The following is a 19,124-nucleotide window of genomic DNA, read 5'->3' as shown; positions in this document are numbered from 1 at the left end:
CTTGAGAGCACCTAAGAGGTTAAATAGCGATTATACCTCATATCATATGGCTACTTCGGAGAAGGCAATGGCACCCCACTCCAGTAAGTACTCTTGCCTGGAAAATCCCATGGACGGAGGAGCCTGGTAGGCTGCAGTCCATGGGGTCTCGAAGAGTCGGACACGACTGAGGGACTTCACTTTCACTTTTCACTTTCATGCACTGGAGAAGGAAATGGCAACCCACTCCAGTGTTCTTGCCTGGAGAATCCCAGGGACGGGGGAGCCTGGTGGGCTGCCGTCTATGGAGTCGGACATGACTGAAGCGACTTAGCAGCAGCAGTAGCACCTGATGTAGGGAAACTCGTTCCAGAGATCGCGCCCCCCGCCATGCCAGGAAACCCATAATCTTCTCGGGGCGATCTTAGGTTAGGGGACGAAATCCTGCAGGGGACATTTGTTCATCCACATCCAGGGACAACCCTCTCTCCCAACTCATCTTTTACTCCACAGGTTTAAAACACAAAGGTGGCCACCTAGCCTTTTCCCCTCTCCTCACCAAAAACATGATCAGATGTGGACAAGGAAATCAATCCCCCTCCAATCTGCCCTTCTCAGGGTAACTGGTGAACGTGAGGACTCTCAAACGAATGTGTCAGACTGGTGGTGATTTAGTCGCTAAGACGTGTCCGACTCTTGGCGACCCCATGGACTGTAGCCTGTCAGGCTCCTCTGTCAGTGGGATTCTCCAGGCAGGAATACTGGAGTGGGTTGCCATTTCCTTCTCCTGGGGCTCTTCCAGACCCATTAATTGAACCCGGGTCTCCTGTATTGCAGACAGTTTACCGACTGAGCTATGAGGGAAGCGTCGGACAGTGTATGCACTCCGTAGGACCCCGACCCCGTGGCTCCCTGGCACGTGGGCTGCCCAAGTTCCTAGACTCCTGGATCCCGCTCCGCCCCCTTCACGCCCCCTCAGCCCTGCCCCGCCCCGTCAGCCCTGCCCAAGGTTTGCCCCGCCCCTTACCCCTTGCCCCTTCTCAGCTTACTCTGCTCCAACCGCGCACGCGCTAGCGCGCTGTCTCGTCTCCATGGCGACGCGACGTCTACTGCTCCACGCGCCCAACACCGAGCGAAGCAGGAGCTGGGCTAGCTTTCTATGTCAACCCTTCCGATGCTCCGCGTGAGGGGGCCACAGGCGGGTAAGAGGCGCCGCACCGAGCGCGGTCGCCGTCTCCCCATCTCTGCGAGCAACCTGACCCAGTTCTTACCTCGGACTCCCTCAGGCCCGGCGCTTGAACCCGCCAACTTCTCTGACCGCTCCAGGTTCGGGCTCTGGCGCCCCACCACAGCCCAGGCAGCGCACGAGAAGGTAGGGGCCGCACGACCGGAGGTGCACCTCGTACTTTGGCGTCTTCCTCTGGCTGTAGTTCGGCGCTGAGGAAGGGATATTTGTGTCCCTGTGGGTGTGATAGCTAAGCGGTTCTGACAGGCGCATCTACACCACCATTCTCTGACCTGCCGATTCGCACATGCCAACTCCCTCCCCTGCTTACCCCCCAAAAAACAATGAAAATAGCCGCGTTCCATCCCAGGGCTTCTGGCTCCTTCCCTCGGTCCTTTTTTTCCTCTAACTTTTGTGGGGCGAGGCGGAGGTGGGGGGAAGACAGCTAAATGGCCAATAAATAGGAGGAGCAGGGACTCAGCTGGCTTGTGATTAATACTTCATTACTCGCTAGACTACTTGCTTAGCCATGAAGAAATTTCTTTGGAATTTGAGCAAATCATTTAACCTCCCCGGACCTTATTTTCATCTTCTGCAAAATGATAGGTTTGGACAATGGATCACTTCTAAGATCCAGTCTTCCTTCTTCTGTGAGATAATCAAATTGACTTGAAACTTCCAAAATCGAGCTCCTGTTCAAACTACACTGTGCCCCGGTAGCGTTTTAAATTAATACCTGGCGTAATTATAAATTGTCTGACTTCCCAGAGGGCATAAGTGAAATGGACGAGTATGTTTTTACCCCGAAGAGAGTCCTGAAAGTTGCTTTTTAAAAATAGAGAAAGACACTGAAAGTGTCTTTTGATTTGTTTCATTCTCCTAAAACTAAATACAAATGATCCCCAAATCCTCCATGTTAATTTTTTTTTTTTTTTGTATTTGAAGTTTTGTCTTAACTCTCAGGAAAACAACAGCACTGCTCTTTAAGTGTTGGGTTTACCAAAGCTGAATTCCAACACCTTTGTAGGGACTCAGCTGCATCATTCCAGAATTCCAGAACTTCCACTACCCACCACACACACACACACACACACACACACACACCCCCACCATTTGGGCTCAATCTGCAACGTTTTCTCCCCCTTCATTGCCCTGTCCAGGCTCAGTTGTGCACTTAGAACTCTAAGTCAGAGTTCAGCTTCAGGGCTGTCTGGGAGGAGGAAGAGTTGGAGTGGTTAGTACTGTGAGCTGTTTATATTAATCCTTGAAGTACTCTGTAAAGCAGGTAGTACTGAAACTGCGGGGTGGCATTTTGGAGGCTTCAAGGAACTCCAGTTTTTTATGTCTCAACACAAAGAATTCAGCAAGAGACAAAGTAATAGATAAGAAGTGACTTATTAGAATAGGATGCTTCTGAGGGTGACAAGTTGGAGAGGGCACCAGAGCCAGAGCTAAGTAGTCTACAGTTTTATAGTCAAAGGAAAAGTAGGGAGGGAAAGACGACCACTTTCTTCTTCATTCTTGAGTAGACATCAGGTTTCCAGCATCAGTTCCTCCTCCACATCTGGCAGGGGAGTTTTTTTGTCCCCATGTGGTCAAATTGGGATTGTCATGGTGCAGTGGAAATGAGCAAAAAGTGGTGTGCTGTGCTAAGTCACTTTAGTCGTGTCCAACTCTGTGCGACCCCATAGACGGCAGCCCACCAGGTTCCCCCATCCCTGGGATTCTCCAGGCAAGAACGCTGGAGTGGGTTGCCATTTCTTTCTCCAATGCATGAAAGTGAAAAGTGAAAGTGAAGTTGCTCAGTTGTGTCTGACTCTTAGCGACCCCATGGACTGCAGCCCACTAGACTCCTCTGCCCATGGGATTTTCCAGGCAAGAGTACTGGAGTGGGGTGCCATTGCCTTACCTCTAGCACCACCTATACTAACATATGGCATATCTCATAATCATTATTTTATTATGTCACCTTTTCCTTATATTTTTGTTTCCTCTGCATGCAGAAGAATGTGTCCTAGGACTCATTCACTTGCTGAGCTCACTGGGCAGAATGTGGGTCTCATTCCACCACTGTTTTATTGTTTTGGGACATGTCTCATGCTTCTGTTGCATGGTTTTGTTGCTAAGCAAACCTACTTTCTTGAGTGATCATTAATTTACAGGAGTCTCCCATACTTCTTTATTTACAATCCCCTAATGGGATTAATTATTTAATCACCCTGTCCCTTTCAGTATTTTTGTCATTTTACACTTGAGGAGAGTGAATCATACAGGGATTAAGGAACTTGCTCAAGATCACACCATTTTCTGGGATTTGAACATAGGCAGTCTGACTCCAGAGTCTGAATTCCTTGCACTGTATTATGCTGTAAAGGTAATATATAAAATTTATAGGTAGTCACCTTTAAATATGAATGTAAGTGAAAGATGATCACTGAAATCATTTTATACACACTTGAGACTTTGCAGTGAAATATTAGCCTCCCTGCCCGCTTTCCCCATTAAGCTCCTCTAGGATGGAAGTGAAAGTCACTGAGTCGTGTTCGTCTGCAACCCCATGGACTGTATAGTCCATGGAATTCTCCAGGCCAGAATACTGGAGTGGGTAGCCTTTCCCTTCTCCAGAAGATCTTCCCAACCCAGGAATCAAGCCCAGGTCTTCCACGTTGCAGGCGGATTCTCTACCAGCTGAGCCACAAGGGAAGCCCAAAGCACAAGGAAACCCATCCATCCTCGAGGATGGTGCTTAATTAGCTGTCTCTTCTCCTCACAATTTCAGGGCCTGAGCATGTAGCTGTCTACCTGTAACTCTCCCTTTGCCTGTTCGAATAAAAGGTAATTTATAAAAACAAATAGCACAAAAGGATGCAATAACTACACATGTAGGATGAAGAAAATATTTATCTTTCAATTTTTTATTATAATGAAATATGAGATGTTTTACCTTTTTTTGGTACTAAGTCTTTTTAAGGTTTTCTTATTATTTATTTTTCATTGTGCTGGACCGTCATTGGTGCCCACAGGCTTTCTTTACTTGCAGTAGATGGGCTTCTCACTGCAGTGGCCTCTCTTGCTGCAGAGCGTAGGCTCTAGGCACGAGGGCTTCAGTAGCTGCAGCTCTCAGGCTCTAGAGCGTGGACTCTAGTTGTGGTGCATGAGCTCAGTTGCTTCGTGGCATGTGAACTCTTTTCAGACCAAGGATGAAAACTATGTCTCCTGCATTGGCAGATGGATTCTTATCCACTTTACCACCAAAGAAGTCCAGTACTAAGTCTTTATAATCTGATGTGCATATCTCAAATCTAACTAATCAGTTTTAAGAGCTCAGTTGCCACATGTGGTGAGTGGCTACCATGTTGCAAAGCTCTAGTTTAATATGTTCTTTTCCTTTACTCTGTTGTTGCTTCCCTGATAGCTCAGTTGGTAAAGAATCCACCTGCAATGCAGGGGATCCTGGTTCGATTCTTGGGTCGGGAAGATCCTCTGGAGAAGGGATAGGCTATACCCACTCCAGTATTCTTGGGCTTCCCTTGTGGCTCAGCTAGTAAAGAATCCATCAACAATGTGGGAGATCTAGGTTCAATCCCTGGGTTGGAAAGATCCCCTGGAGATGGGAAAAGGACCCACTCCAGTATTTTGGCCTGGAGAACTCCACGGACCCCATGTATATTCCATGGGGTCACAAAGAGTTGGACATGACTGAGCGACTTTCACTTTCACTTCACTTGTTGCATTTCTTCTTTTTCTATCCATTTAATAAATGTTAATATTTACCAAGGACCAATTTCTGTGACATGGAGTACGTTAAGTACTAGAGATTTTTTTTTCTTAAATGGCTTAAATTTATCTGTTCTTTGTAGCCCAAAAAACTAGCTGAATTAACTGAGTTGTTGACTGGGGTTTTGGTTGTTGACAGTCAATTTTTCCTTAAAAGCTAGGGCTGTATCTGATAAAACCTAAGAATTGCTGGGAGCTATGTTTTGCATCATGTGTAGAAAATCTGTCTACATTGAGAGAGAGAAGAATGAGACCCATGTGAAAGGAGAAGGAGAGATGAGCAAGGGAAAGTCCCCACTTTAAGCGCCACGCTCTCGTGACGACAGCTGTAGCCACTGTGTCCTGACTCCCACAGCTTGGGTATTCAATTCCTGGATTCTACGAGCCAGGGCTTCCCTGTTTGTGCCTAAGCTACCTTGAGCATGGTTTCTGGAACTTGCAACTGGGAGTTCGGGCTCATACAGCTAAGAGACATTAAGTACATTTGAAAAATACATACTTATGTGATGGCTGTACCTTTTTCTGACAAATTATCAGTCTGCTCTAACTTTACCTGTGTTCTCAATTACTCTGCTTTTTCCATGGAGTCAGTGATCTTTCAAAGCAAGTATCATTACTTTAGGGCTTATGTGATTGATTAATTAAAAGTCCTTAGAGCTAGCCTGCTTGTCTCAATCACAGCAAAGCCTGCTTTTTGTTTCCCTAAGCAATCTTAATCAGCCCCTTAAGACATCATCTCAGTTTTTCCTTTGGATAAAACATCAAGTTGTTTCTACCATGTCCCTCCTAGGTGCCGGCCTCTGTACTAAACCCCTTTCCCAGATCATCCTACTTAATGCTTATAATGAGCCAATGAAGTTGGCACCGCTGTGACCCCTGCTTTACAGATGGAGGCACTGAGGCCTACAGAAGTTTTAACTCACCCAGGCTTACCTGGGAAGCGGCAGAATGGAATATGGACCCAGTGTCTTTACTCAAGAGCCCAACTTTTTTTTTTTTAATTGACGTATAGTTAACTTACAATGTCGTGTTAGTTTCTGGTGTCAGCAAAGTGACTCAGATATATATACACACACATACATGTACATACAGTATACTTTTTCATATTCTGCTTCATTATGGTTTATTATAAAATACTGCACATAGTTCCCTATGCTAGAGTAGGGCTTTGTTGTTTATTTTATGAATAGAAGTTTGTATCTGCTAATGCCAAATTCCTAATTTATCCTACCCCCTGCTTTCCCCTTTGGTAGCCATGTTTGTTTTCTATGTCTGTGAGTCTCTTTCTGTTCTGTAAATAAGTTCACTTTTATCATGTTTTTAGAGTCCACATATAAGCGATAGCAAATGATATGTCTTTGACTGACTTCACTTAGTTATGATTATCTCTATGTCCATCCATGTTGCCGCAAATGACATTATTTCATTTTTTATGACTGAGTGGTAATATTCCATTGTATATATGTAGCACATCTTCTTTATCTATTCATCTGTTGATAAACATTTCGATTGCTTCCATGTCTTGGTTTTTGTAAATAGTGCTTCTGTGAACATTGGAGTTCATGTATCTTTTTAAATTAGAGTTTTTTCTTGATATATACCCAGGAGTGGGACTGCTGGATCATATGGTAACTCTATTTTTAGGTTTTTTTTAAGGCCCCTCCGTACTGTTTTCCATAGTGCCTGCACCAGTTTACATCCCCACCACGGTGTAGGAGGGTTCCTTTTTCTTCACACTGTCTCCAGCATTTATTATTTATAGATTTTTTCCTGAGAGCCATTCTGACCAGTGTGAAGTGGAACCTCATTGTGGTTTTGATTTGTATTTCTCTAATAATTAGTGATTTTAAGCATCTTTTCATGTGCCCATTGGTCATCTGTATGTCTTCGTTGGAGAAATGCCTATTTAGGTCTTCTGCCCATTTAAAACAATTTTTTATTGAAGTATAGTTTATTTGCAATGTTGTGTTGCTTTCAGGTGTACAGCAAATTGAATCAGTTGTATACATACATGTATCCACTCTTGTTTAGATTCTTTTCTCATAAGGGGTGTTAGAGTATTGAGAATTCCATATGCTATATAGCAGGTTCTTATTAGTTATCTATGTGTATATAGTAGTATATATAGATCAGTCCCAATCTCCCAGTTTATCCCTCCCTCCATTATCTCTTGGTAACCATAAGTTTGTTTGCTACATTTGTGACTCTACTTCTGTTTTATAAATAAGCTCATCTGTACCCTCTTTTTTTTTTAGATATCACTTATAAGTGTATTATATATTTGTCTTTCCATGTCTGACTTACTTCACTCAATATGGCAATCTCTAGGTCCATCCATGTTGCTAACCAATGGCATGGTTTTATTCTCTTTTATGACTAATATTCCATTGTATATATGTAGCATATCTTCTTTGTCCATTCCCCTGTTGGTGGACATTTAAGTTGCTTCCATGTCCTGGCCATAGTACTGCAGTGAATATTGGGGTGCTTGTATGTTTTTTTGGAGGCTGGCTTTTATTAGGTTCTGGGAGGGAGCTGGGGAGGGTTGTTTTGAACCAAAGCTCACTGGAGGAGAATGAGAATTCAGAGTTGTGGCGGTTTCTTGTTGGCACCAAGTGGTGGGGAGTTTGCTGTTGCTAAGGTGTGTGGGAATCTTCTTTCTTCCTGCTGATAGTGAATACTGAGACCAGTGGGAATGCATGAGGACCCCCGCTGTGTGGCTTCCTGACTCCATTTTGTAACAGGCATCCTTCATCCTTTTTACCCACAGAGTCTTTAGTGGCACCCTAGTGTTTGAGGGAATGCCCCCTGCACACAGATGCTGTACCGTTCTGTAGATGAACAAAGACCCTAGGACGTGCACGGGAGAGTCCGTTTAGCAACTTGAAGGGCCTCCCAGTGTATTCCTGGGTGGCCACTCCAGACTGAAGGTGGAGCTTCAGGTAAGCTTAGCAATCAGTAGGGGTGACATCTGCCTGTTGTGCGGGGATCTGTCTTGAAGGCTGTCAGAGACGGAACAGCAGTAGTAGTGCTTGTTCAGTCATGTTGATTCTTTGCAACCTGGTGGACTGTAGCCTGCCAGGCTCCGCTGTCCACAGAATTTAAGACACATTTAAAAAGAGAAAAACTTAATGCAAATTAATGAAGCTTCTCTTTTTATTGTCTACAGTTTTGGTCCTGAATTTTATGTTCCAGAAAGCCTGGCTTGGAATATGGGGACTGTTGGGGAGGAAAGGGCAAGTGAATTTAAAAAAAAACTTAAAAGTTGATTTTTCTCTTTACAATTAGAATGAAATTTATTCAGATATATAAAGACCTAAGTTATAGGAAAATCAGTCTACATAGGCTAATTTTAAAAAGATAAAACATTCCAAGAGAAAACATTGTAACTTGTAAGTATTGGTAAACTCATAAGGGAACTTTTATCAGGTAAGAATTATATTTTAAACTATATCTTTGGAAAAAATCAAAGGTTTATTTCTAAATGTGTTTTTTGAAATATTTTACTAAAAATACTGCATCTTGAGATATCATTGAAAAACTTGTTCTGGCTAATATACATCTATAAAGGTGTTTTTCATAACACAGATGAACTAGAGTGTGGCAGGTAGTTTGGTTCACATGTTGTTTTTCTTTGTTAAAGGGGGAAAGGAAAGCAGTGTTGTAAACACATGCCACACTGAATTTGTGGTTTCTGGGGTCAGCTGAGTAGGAAAGTGATACCCTTAACTTGCTGTATCATAACCATATTTGGATCCAGATCTAGAGTCCGAGTTACATAAAACCGAAAAGGTAACATAATTAGAGGCTAATTTAGTACATCACTTTTCTAACTTGCAAAATTATCCCTATAGCTCTTTTTTACATATACTCCAGGGCTTCCCGGATAGCTCAGTTGGTAAAGAATCTGCCTGCAATGGCAGGAGACCCGAGTTTGATTCCTGGGTCGGAAAGATCCACTGGAGAAGGGATAGACTACCCACTCCAATATTCTTGGGCTTCCCTTGTGGCTCAGCTGGTAAAGAATCTGCCTACAATGCTGGAGACGTGGGTTCAATCCATGGGTTGGGAAGATCCCCTGGAGAAAGGAACCTACTCCAGTATTCTGGCCTGGAGAATTCCATGGATTGTATAGTCCATGGGGTTGCAAAGAGTCAGACATGACTGAGCAACTTTCACTTCACTTCAAGGTGAAATGGGAAGAGGAAGCTTTAATTTCTTTATGCTTTTTTAAAATCAGATTTCATAATCCAGAGGAATAATGTTTTTCACTTAGTATGAAAATAATGCTACTAAAAACAATACCAGAATACATGCTTACTGCCCTGCTGACAGACTAAGTTGTGCATTCTGTTTTATTTATATTCCAAGTTTATAAAAATGTTTAAAGACTTACAAAGTAAATATTTTGGGTTTTTGCAGGAATCATCTAGACAGGACATATGCTGTAAAGGTAAGAGAATATAAAGTAATTTTTAGGATGCTCTAGTTCTTTCTTACCATCAATTTATATAGTTTTGGAATAATTGACCTCAGTATAAAATTATATTTTAGCCTGATAGTGAAAGTCACTTAGTCATGTCTTACTCTTTGCAACCCAGGCCAGAATACTGGAGTGGGTAGCCTTTCCCTTCTCCAGGAGATCTTCCCAACCCAGGGATCAAACCCAGGTTTCCCGCATTGCAGGCAGATTCTTTACCAGAATACTGGAGTGGGTAGCCTTTCCCTTGTCCAGGAGATCTTCCCAACCCAGGGATCAAACCCAGGTTTCCTGCATTGCAGGCAGATTCTTTACCAGCTGAGCCACAAGGGAAGCCCAAGAATACTGGAGTGGGTAGCCTATCTCTTTTCCAGCTAATGGATCTTCCCTAACCAGGAATCTAACCGGGGTCTCCTGCATTGCAGGTGGATTCTTTACCAACTGAGCTATCAGGAAGCCCCCTATATTTTAGCCTAGATAATAAAAATGTTCATATAAAGGCTGTGAATAAATTATTCAAGTACCTCAAGCTAAAATAATATTGATAATGCTAGTTTTTATTTCTGCTTCTCTCATAGGCATCAAAAGATAGACAGAATGGGAGATTGCTAGTGTTTGATCCAAAGGGTAAATGATTTATTACTTTAAAAAAATATATTTGATCACCCTTTTGTCCTAAGTACTAAGAAGATAGTCTGTAGGAATGGTTGAGTGTGGTTAAGTTAGCAATTAAATCCTTTATTATACTGCCTGTCACTCAAACAATGCTAAATATTTGCCAGTCAGGAATTTCTATTAAGAACATCACTATTGATAAAATACTGGGTTGAGTTTTTTTTCTTCTCTTTCAGAAAAAGTGATGATTGAACCAAATGAAGGAATGTCAGAGTAAGACAATGTCTCCCCTTGAGCATCTGATCTATCATGCCTTTTAAGCAATTAGAAGTAGATAATGCAATCATTTGTCACCCAATTAAATTTGAAAGGCCAGAAATGCATGGATTAGCACTTAGCTTTTGCTTCAGTCAAAGCAACTGTTTCTTAGATAAGAGGACATTTTAAATGAAAAATGAATTTTGATAAAAAATGTAGGGGTATAGATAATATTCAAACCTATTTCTCAACTGCTTAAATGCCAAGTATTCTGAATTTTACTTATATAACTTTCATTGCTCATTCTTGTTTCACTTTGATACTTGCTCGTTTCTTTGAGAATATCATTTTAAAGGAATATTTACCTTAAAATCAGATTTTTATTTACTATGAGAAGAACAATTACTACTAAATAAGGAAAATAATCACCCCAACTAGTTGAAGAGATTGGTGTTGAAAGAATCGTTGCCCAGTTTCAATTTAGTAGCTAAATATTAAGTACCTGTTTTGTTCAAGGCACTGATTCTGGTAAACCATCAGAGTCCTTCCTGACATAATCATCTATCTACTGAAAAAAAATCAATTATTTATTCCATGAAAAATTGCATTTTGAAAGTTGGTCATAAAACACATTCATAGGGTTCAATTATTGACAAATTGGTAGTACACTTCTAGTAGAATTCTATTCAAATCAAAATTATTTTGAAGTATTCTGAATATTATTGGCTGGGGAAAATATACCTTATACAACATATGTTTTAACTTATATACTGTCAAAGCTGAAAATTAAAATTAGGATTCACTTTGACTTTTGCAAATTGTGTAGTAAATACATGTCTTTATATTAAAGAGAAGGTAATAAATTACAGATCAATGACAGAATCTGTGCTTGTTTCAGAGTAAATGTTATAGACAACAAGGAAAAGATAAATGCCCCATTAACTATATTAATCTAAATGTAATTGTATATTATGTATCCTATTAACATGGCTGAAAATATTTAAATAAAAAATCTAAGAAAATGTTAGTAGTCTTTGAGGGAAATATGATATAACTTTAATAATGAGAGTTAGTAGCTATTAATGAAAATAAATATTGTGTCTATGAACCCCAGTGTTCATAGACTGTAATAAGCAATGCTGGAACTGGAGCAAGGGGGTAACCCATATCCTGAGGTAGTTAAACCCCAGGGGTAAATCAGATGCAATCTGGGCCAAGATAGAAAAGCAGCGTGCATGTGTGCTCAGTTGTGTCTAACTCTTTGCAGCCCCATGGACTGGAGCCCACCAGGCTCCTGTCCTAGAATTTTTCAGGCAAGAATTCTGGAGTGGGTTGCCATTTCCTACTCAAGGGGATCTTCCCGACCCAGGGATCAAACCCACATCTCCTACATTGCCAGGAGGATTCTATAGTGCTGTGCCACCCGGAAAGCCTAAGTGGTTGCCGGTTCTCTTGATCTCATTAATAATTGCATCTGGTTATCAAACTACTTTTTGCAAGAGCAGTATGATCATGTTCTGTTCACTTCACTTGTAGAGAAGAGTTTGGGTTTGGTTTGGTTATTATTTGGAGTAGGGTAGTAGAAGGAGGGATGGAGAAGGCAATGGCACCCCACTCCAGTACTCCTGCCTGGAAAATCCCATGGACGGAGGAGCCTGGTAGGCTGCAGTTCATGGGATCGATGAGGGTCAGACACGACTGAGCGACTTCACTTTCACTTTTCACTTTCATGCATTGGAGAAGGAAATGGCAACCCACTCCAGCATTCTTGCCTGGAGAATCCCAGGGACGGGGGAGCCTGGTGGGCTGCCGTCTGTGGGGTCACACAGAGCCGGACACGGCTGAAGTGACTTAGCAGCAGCAGAAGGAGGGATAGGTTGATAGCCAGTAAGCTTCATAAGTGCATGGCTTTGTAACTCAGCTAGCTCACCCAAGCAGATTCTTTACCATCTGAGCCACAAGGGAAGCCCAGTCTCACCGAGAGTTGAAGGTAAACAGAGCCAGTTTGGGGGGGAAAAAAAAGTAAAAGATCAAGTAGGAACACAGAAAACCATGGGGGACCTTTGCTGAGCAACAGTGTGACTGACCCACAGAATTGATGGATTTTCTCAGCGTAGCCTGCATTCTACTCCCCACCCTTCTTCTAGCTTCACGGTCTGACTGGCAAGTGGAATTTCCTGAAAGGTTCTATCCAGGTTGGATTAGGGAAATCTTGGCGTTTTCTTTCCCCACCAGTTCTTTGCCTTGATTTTCTGATGGATTCTTCATTCTAATCTGAGCCACAAGCAGTGTATGAACTTTCATAAACCAGGAGTTTCACAGTTATCTGTACCCAAAGGCCAAATAACTCATTTCCTTTTTTCCTCATGGATCCCATGTGTCAGAGATTTTGTCTACCCAACAAATGGCACTTAATTAACAAACCATTTTCAGCAGTAAAAGTAAAGTGTATCTTTAATGCTGGATAAAGTCTTATAGATGTTGGACCTTCGATCTGTTGGGTTATTTGGTCAAGCTTTCAAGTTCATAGATGTGTGGGGAAAATGGCTAAAGGAATCCCACAGAACTCAACTCTTTGAGGTTGATAAAATAGTATCTATAGATTATTCCATAATCGTATTTTATCTTTTATAAAATGTATGACACAATTTTTATTCCCATTTTTACTCTTTAAGTAAATGCCTCTTTAGACATAGACCAATATTGGCAAGCAAAATTTATACCTCACTGACTTTTGCAAGTCTCTCTAAATATAGCAAAGACAGTCTCAGAAAAGTAAGTTTAAATTAATTTTGTTTTTAGGCTCATGTTTGATAAATATCAATTCAGTTCATTTCAGTCACTCAGTCATGTCTGACTCTTTTCGACCCCATGGACTGCAGCACACCAGGCCTCCCTGTCCATCACCAACTCCTGGAGCTTATTCAAACTCATGTCCATTGAGTCAGTGATGCTATCCAACCATCTCATCCTCTGTCGTCCCCTTCTCCTCCCACCTTCAATCCTTCCAAGCATCAGGGTCTTTTCAAATCAGTCAGCTCTTCACATCAGGTGGCCAAAGTATTGGAGTTTCAGCTTCAGCATCAGTCCCTCCAATAAATATTCAGGACTGATTTCCTTTAGGATGGACTGGTTGGATCTCCTTGCAGTCCAAGGGACTCTCAAGAGTCTTCTCCAACACCACAGTTCAAAAGCATCAATTCTTCAGCACTCAGCTTTCTTTATAGTCCAACTCTCATATCCATACATGACTACTGGAAAAACCATAGCTTTGACTAGATGGACCTTTGTTGGCAAAGTAATGTCTCTGCTTTTTAATGTGCTGTCTGGGTTGGTCATAACTTTTTTTCCAAGGAGCAAGCGTCTTTTAATTTCAAGACTGCAGTCACCATCTGCAGTGATTTTGGAGCTCAAAAAAAGTCTGTCACTGTTTCCCCATCTATTTGCCATGAAGTGATGGGACCAGATGCCATGATCTTAGTTTTCTGAATGTTGATCTTTAACCCAACTTTTCCACTCTCCTCTTTCACTTTCATCAAGAGGCTATTTAGTTCTTCACTTTCTGCCATAAGGGTGGTATCATCTGCATATCTGAGGTTATTGATATTTCTCCCAGCAATCTTGATTCCAGCTTGTGCTTCATCCAGCCCAGCATTTCACATGATGTACTCTGCACATAAATTAAATAATAGAGTGACAATATACAGCCTTGACGTACTCCTTTCCCAATTTGGAACCAACCAGTCTGTTGTTCCATGTCCAGTTCTACTGTTGCTTCTTGACCTGCATACAGATTTCTCAGGAGGCAGGTAAGGTGGTCTGGTATTCCCCTCTCTTGAAGAATTTTCCACAGTTTGTTGTGATCCACACAGTCAAAGGCTTTGGCATAGTCAGGAAAGCAGAAATAGATGTTTTTGTGGAACTCTCTTGCTTTTTCCATGATCCAGCGGATGTTGGCAATTTGATCTCTGGTTCCTCTGCCTTTTCTAAAACCAGCTTGAATATCAGGAAGTTCACGATTCACATATTGCTGAAGCCTGGCTTGGAGAATTTTGAGCATTACTTTACTAGCGAGTGAGATGAGTGCAATTGTGCAGTAGTTTGAGCATTCTTTGGCATTGCCTTTCTTTGGGATTGGAATGAAAACTGACCTTTTCCAGTCCTGTGGCCACTGCTGAGTTTTCCAGATTTGCTGGTATATTGAGTGCAGCACTTTCACAGCATCATCTTTCAGGATTTGAAATAGCTCAACTGGAATTCCATCACCTCCACTAGCTTTGTTTGTAGTGATGCTTTCTCATGCTCGCTTGACTTCACATTCCAGGATGTCTTGCTCTAGGTCAGTGATCACACCATCGTGATTATCTGGGTCATAAAGATCTTTTTTTTATAGTTCTTCTGTGTATTGTTGCCACCTTTTCTTAATATCTTCTGCTTCTGTTAGGTCCATACCATTCTGTCCTTTATTGTGCCCATCTTTGCATGAAATGTTCCTTTAGTATCTCTGATTTTCTTGAAGAGATCTCTAGTCTTTCCCATTCTATTGTTTTCCTCTATTTCTTTGCACTGATCACTGAGGAAGGCTCTCTAATCTCTATTCTTTGGAACTCTGCATTGAAATGGGTATATCTTTCCTTTTCTCCTTTGCCTTTGCTTCTCTTCTTTTCTTAGCTATTTGTAAGGCTTTCTCAGGCAACCATTTTGCCTTTTTGCATTTCCTTTTCTTGGGGATGGTCTTGATCATTGTGTCCTGTACAATGTCACAAACCTCAGTCCATAGTTCTTCAGGCACTGTGAATATAAATATAAATAATTTGATAAATATAAATAATTTTAAAACAAAGTTTAAAATATGAACTTTAAGGAATTATTAATTCAGTATAAACTTGAGGACATTTAATGTACTTAACATAACGAATTAATTGTAAAACCTGGATTATCTGCCCTCTAGCATAAATACGTTCCAGTGGGATATTTAACTTGACTGTTTAACCTTAGTAGATACTAAATTAAGTACTTTCCATCTTCCAAAAAGTAATAATTTTAATCTTTCCTCAACTGTAACTGTATATAAAGGAAACAGATCTTTTAGAGTATTCTGGTTATCTGTTTATGTTAATTGGTTAGAGGCACTGTTGCCATAAGTCACTTTCTCAGATGAAGTCAACAGACTATAGTTGAAGAGGAGGTTGGAGTTTGGGCCTCTTGTTTGAAACTGTGTATAAGGAACACTGTATATCAGAAAGTGAGCAAAAGAGGAATTCATATTTTACCGTTGATCATTTGGCCCCTTCTCATATATGTTTTTATGGGATGTTCACTGCTTTCAAATAGTAATATCCTTTTTATCTTCACGCTTCCTCCATGTTCTGTCATTAAAATCATTAAAGGCATTTCATACTATTCAAATATCCAGAACTAGATTAGCTAAATTCCCCTCTTTAGGGATGTAACTTAGTGAATATATAAGTACAATATTTCATAGATTCTGAAGCATGCATATTTTCTTCATATTGTAACATTTCTTACAGTTGATGGCATCTTATACTGGCAATGCTTTTTCTTTCTTAAATATTAGTATGTCTTATAATAAATAGGTGGTATCTTTGGCTGAACCTAGAGATCACCATACTAAGTGAAGTAAATCAGACATAAAGACAAGTATCATATGAGATCACTTATATGTGAAATCTAAAATATAATACAAATGGACTTATTTACTAAACAGAAACAAACTCACAGACATAGGAAACGAATTTACGGTTGCCAAAGGGGGAAAGAGGGAAGGGGTAGATGGAGGAGTGTGGGATTAACAGATAAACACTACTATATATAAAACAGATAAACAGCAGAGATTTACTGTATAGCACAAGGAACTATATTCAATATCCTATAATAAACTTTAATGGAAAAAATATGAAAAATATATATATATTTACACACACATATATTAACTGAACCACTTTGGTGTACACCTGAAACTAACAGTATTGTAAACCAACTATAGTTTAATCTTTTTTAAAAAAGAAATAGATGCTCTTAAATTCAATGAAATTCTGTAATAATAAAAAGACAGTATATCTAATCTAGATAAAAGCCCTCCTTTCATAGATAAAAGGAATAGATATTAAAGCATATGAATTCTAGTAATCATTTGTGGTGACCTTTGGCATAATAGGATTCTATCATGCTAGAAACTGAATACTTAAGTGACTTCTCAACTTTTCACATGTAGCGTTTCTTCTTTGATGTCTCCTTTCACAATTAGAAAATCAAGGAGGGCAGAAGAAGAACAACTGTAAATCTTCTTTGCTGTGCATTTTTCATCACCAGAGAGGGGTTTTGCTCTAGCAGCATATACTGGGAATGTAAAGGTTCCATTCCCTCCATAGTATTAGGAATGTAAGAAGCTGTTCAGCCTATTTGCTAAATCACTGTACAAAACCACAAACTTGAATACTAATGTTATAGAGTCATATTTCAATGGGGATAAAACAGAGCCATCATAACCTTAGGGGAAAAAAGAATACTTTACATCTTTTTATATCTGGTCATGCAAACTAAAGTTGAATTTTTTAAACTCAGTAAAGGAGACATACTAAAATGATCATAAGACCACAAAAAATGAACATGAGGTTGTTTTTCCACCAGCATGGGTACCTGTCAGTGTACCACACAAAAATCCCGTCTCAATACATTATCTGTTGACGTAAGGTTTCAGGCTTAAAGGCTAAAAGAGAAAATTAACCCATCTTTATTTTAGTCACTTAATAAAAAAACAGGCTACTTCATATTGTGAGCAAGGGTTAATATTAGCATCAGACTCAAAGGGTTAATATTAGCATTTAACAGTGGTGAGAACTGACTTGAAAAAAAAAACCCAAAGTCTAGTATTCCTTAAATAGTTTTATTTCACCATATCATAATGATATGCCAGGGACATTCATATAATGGATTGCTTATATGTTCTATGTTAACTCTGAAAAGATTCTAAGAATCATTACACAATGACAAATGGCTGGTAGAAACAGAATTTTAAACATTAGTAAAACTTATTTTTAATGCTTTTTCACAAAGAAGATATTGCATTTTAGCTATTATTGATATACTGTATTTTTATTTTAAATGTGTGTTTGTATATGAACCCATATAGAACCTTTAACAGAATTGTAACCTAGAAAAGTATTTTTTAACTATATACTTTAACATCTAGGAAGGAAGTCTCTTCAAAAAATATTAAAAATAAAATCTCTTCAAATAACACTAAAAATAGAATATCTTCAAAGAGTATTTCAAACAAACAAATAGAAACAAATCTACAATCTAAGCTATGGTCATCTTCCTTCTTAAAAGCAAGCACAGGTAATAACATTTATTTTATTTGAGTAACCGTAGCTTCTATTTCAGCCTTCCTTCTTTAGGACCTTTGGGATGTTGACAACTTGTAAGTCTGGGGCAAGTCTTAGGAATCAGTAATTTTTCAAACTCATGTATGGGATGATTCTGATATGCAGTCAGGTGTGATCCAGGGGTGTATATTACATAAAATGATAACTATAAAATATTAAAGTTTAGAATGGATTGAAATACCTATGAAAGCAATAACAAGTTCCAGTCATTCAACAGTGGTTTACTGAGTGCCAGACACTTGTTTAGAAGCTGTGGGTACAATAGTTATCAAATAGGAAAGACGCTTGCCCCTATGAGGTTCACATAGATAGCCAACTATTAAATAATAATAATACAAACAAGACAAAGACAGGTCGGGCTGGGCACTGTAACGTAAATGGCAGCGGGAGGACTACCTTCCATCTGGGGATCAGGGAGCCTCTCATGATCCTCAGTGTTTGTGAATTCAATGAGTCCCTGTGACATCACATGAAGTTCTTAATTCCCTATTATGACCACCTCTGATGACACCAGCGTGTTGAGTCCGTGAATTGGCTGGGTACACGCTGTAAGGTTAGAGTGGTTGTGAGCCGACGGAGACTGTAAAGGAAACAGGTAGATGGCCTGAATAGCCCAGGCATCACACTCTGGGTATCTCTTTTGAGGACGTTATCTTTTGCTTAGAATGAGGAGTTTTCCCAACTTTTTCTTTGGAGAGGGGAAAGCCTGATTTTTCTTAACATTGTCTTCTGTCAACCTTTCCTGGATTTCCTTATTTTCTTCCTTCTAAGACCAGTGTTTCTACATGTTTAAAGTAGCTCATGGCCACACTCCCATCAAAGAAGACATCTCACAAGACTTCCCACACACTCAGAATTCTAAAAGCAGGGGATGATGTAGCACAAGTTCAGGTTGAAACTGTGAAATTCATCTACAGAGCAAAAGAGTTGGCAAGCTCAATAGTGTTTCCCAAAGAGATAATTTTAGGAAACACAGGGTAAACTTTTTACAATAGTAGTATATTTTAATGTGTATTAGAAAAAAAATAAGAACGTGGTTAAGGATGTGGACTCTGGAGCCAAACTGACTCCCAGATCTACCTTAATTAGTGGTGTTAAGTTGGGTGAGTTATTTAACCTGTCTCCTGTCTCTCAGTTTCATCTACAAATGGGATAAAAACAGTACACACCTCATTGAGATGTTGACAGAATTATATAATTTAATATGTAGTATTCAAAAGAGTACTGATACAATATTTGCTGTGATTGTTATGTCTTTTATTAATACCTCTGTCAATTTGGGGTACATTTGTAAAATTTTTTATTTGCTTGTTATCTTTTGGTCATACTGCATGACATGTAGGATCTTAGTTTTCTGACCAGGGTTCCAGCCTGTGCCCTC

General features: G+C 40.1%; 1 protein-coding gene across 10 annotated transcripts in view; it reads left to right on the top strand.

The window, feature by feature from the left end:
- The first annotated feature begins 1,028 nt into the window (after positions 1-1,028).
- ERICH2 (glutamate rich 2) overlaps positions 1,029-19,124 on the top strand; it is a 32,275-nt gene continuing 14,179 nt past the window's right edge. The window contains exons 1-6 of one of the 10 annotated variants that reach the window (XM_059876653.1): positions 1,263-1,351; positions 7,752-7,923; positions 9,404-9,434; positions 10,040-10,088; positions 10,313-10,349; positions 17,548-17,696. In XM_059876653.1, the coding sequence (XP_059732636.1) occupies positions 10,321-10,349; positions 17,548-17,696 (178 nt within the window). In that variant the 5' untranslated portion in view covers positions 1,263-1,351; positions 7,752-7,923; positions 9,404-9,434; positions 10,040-10,088; positions 10,313-10,320. Of the gene's footprint in view, positions 1,352-7,751; positions 7,924-9,403; positions 9,435-10,039; positions 10,089-10,312; positions 10,350-17,547; positions 17,697-18,242; positions 18,339-19,124 lie in introns of those variants that run through there. The other 9 variants (XM_059876651.1, XM_059876659.1, XM_059876648.1 and 6 more) reach the window with 9 other exon arrangements.

Source organism: Bos taurus, chromosome 2 (genome assembly GCF_002263795.3).
Source record: "Bos taurus isolate L1 Dominette 01449 registration number 42190680 breed Hereford chromosome 2, ARS-UCD2.0, whole genome shotgun sequence".
NCBI classification, from domain to species: domain Eukaryota; kingdom Metazoa; phylum Chordata; class Mammalia; order Artiodactyla; family Bovidae; genus Bos; species Bos taurus.
Note: the sequence above shows the minus strand (reverse complement) of the source record. Positions and strands in the feature narration are given on the sequence as shown.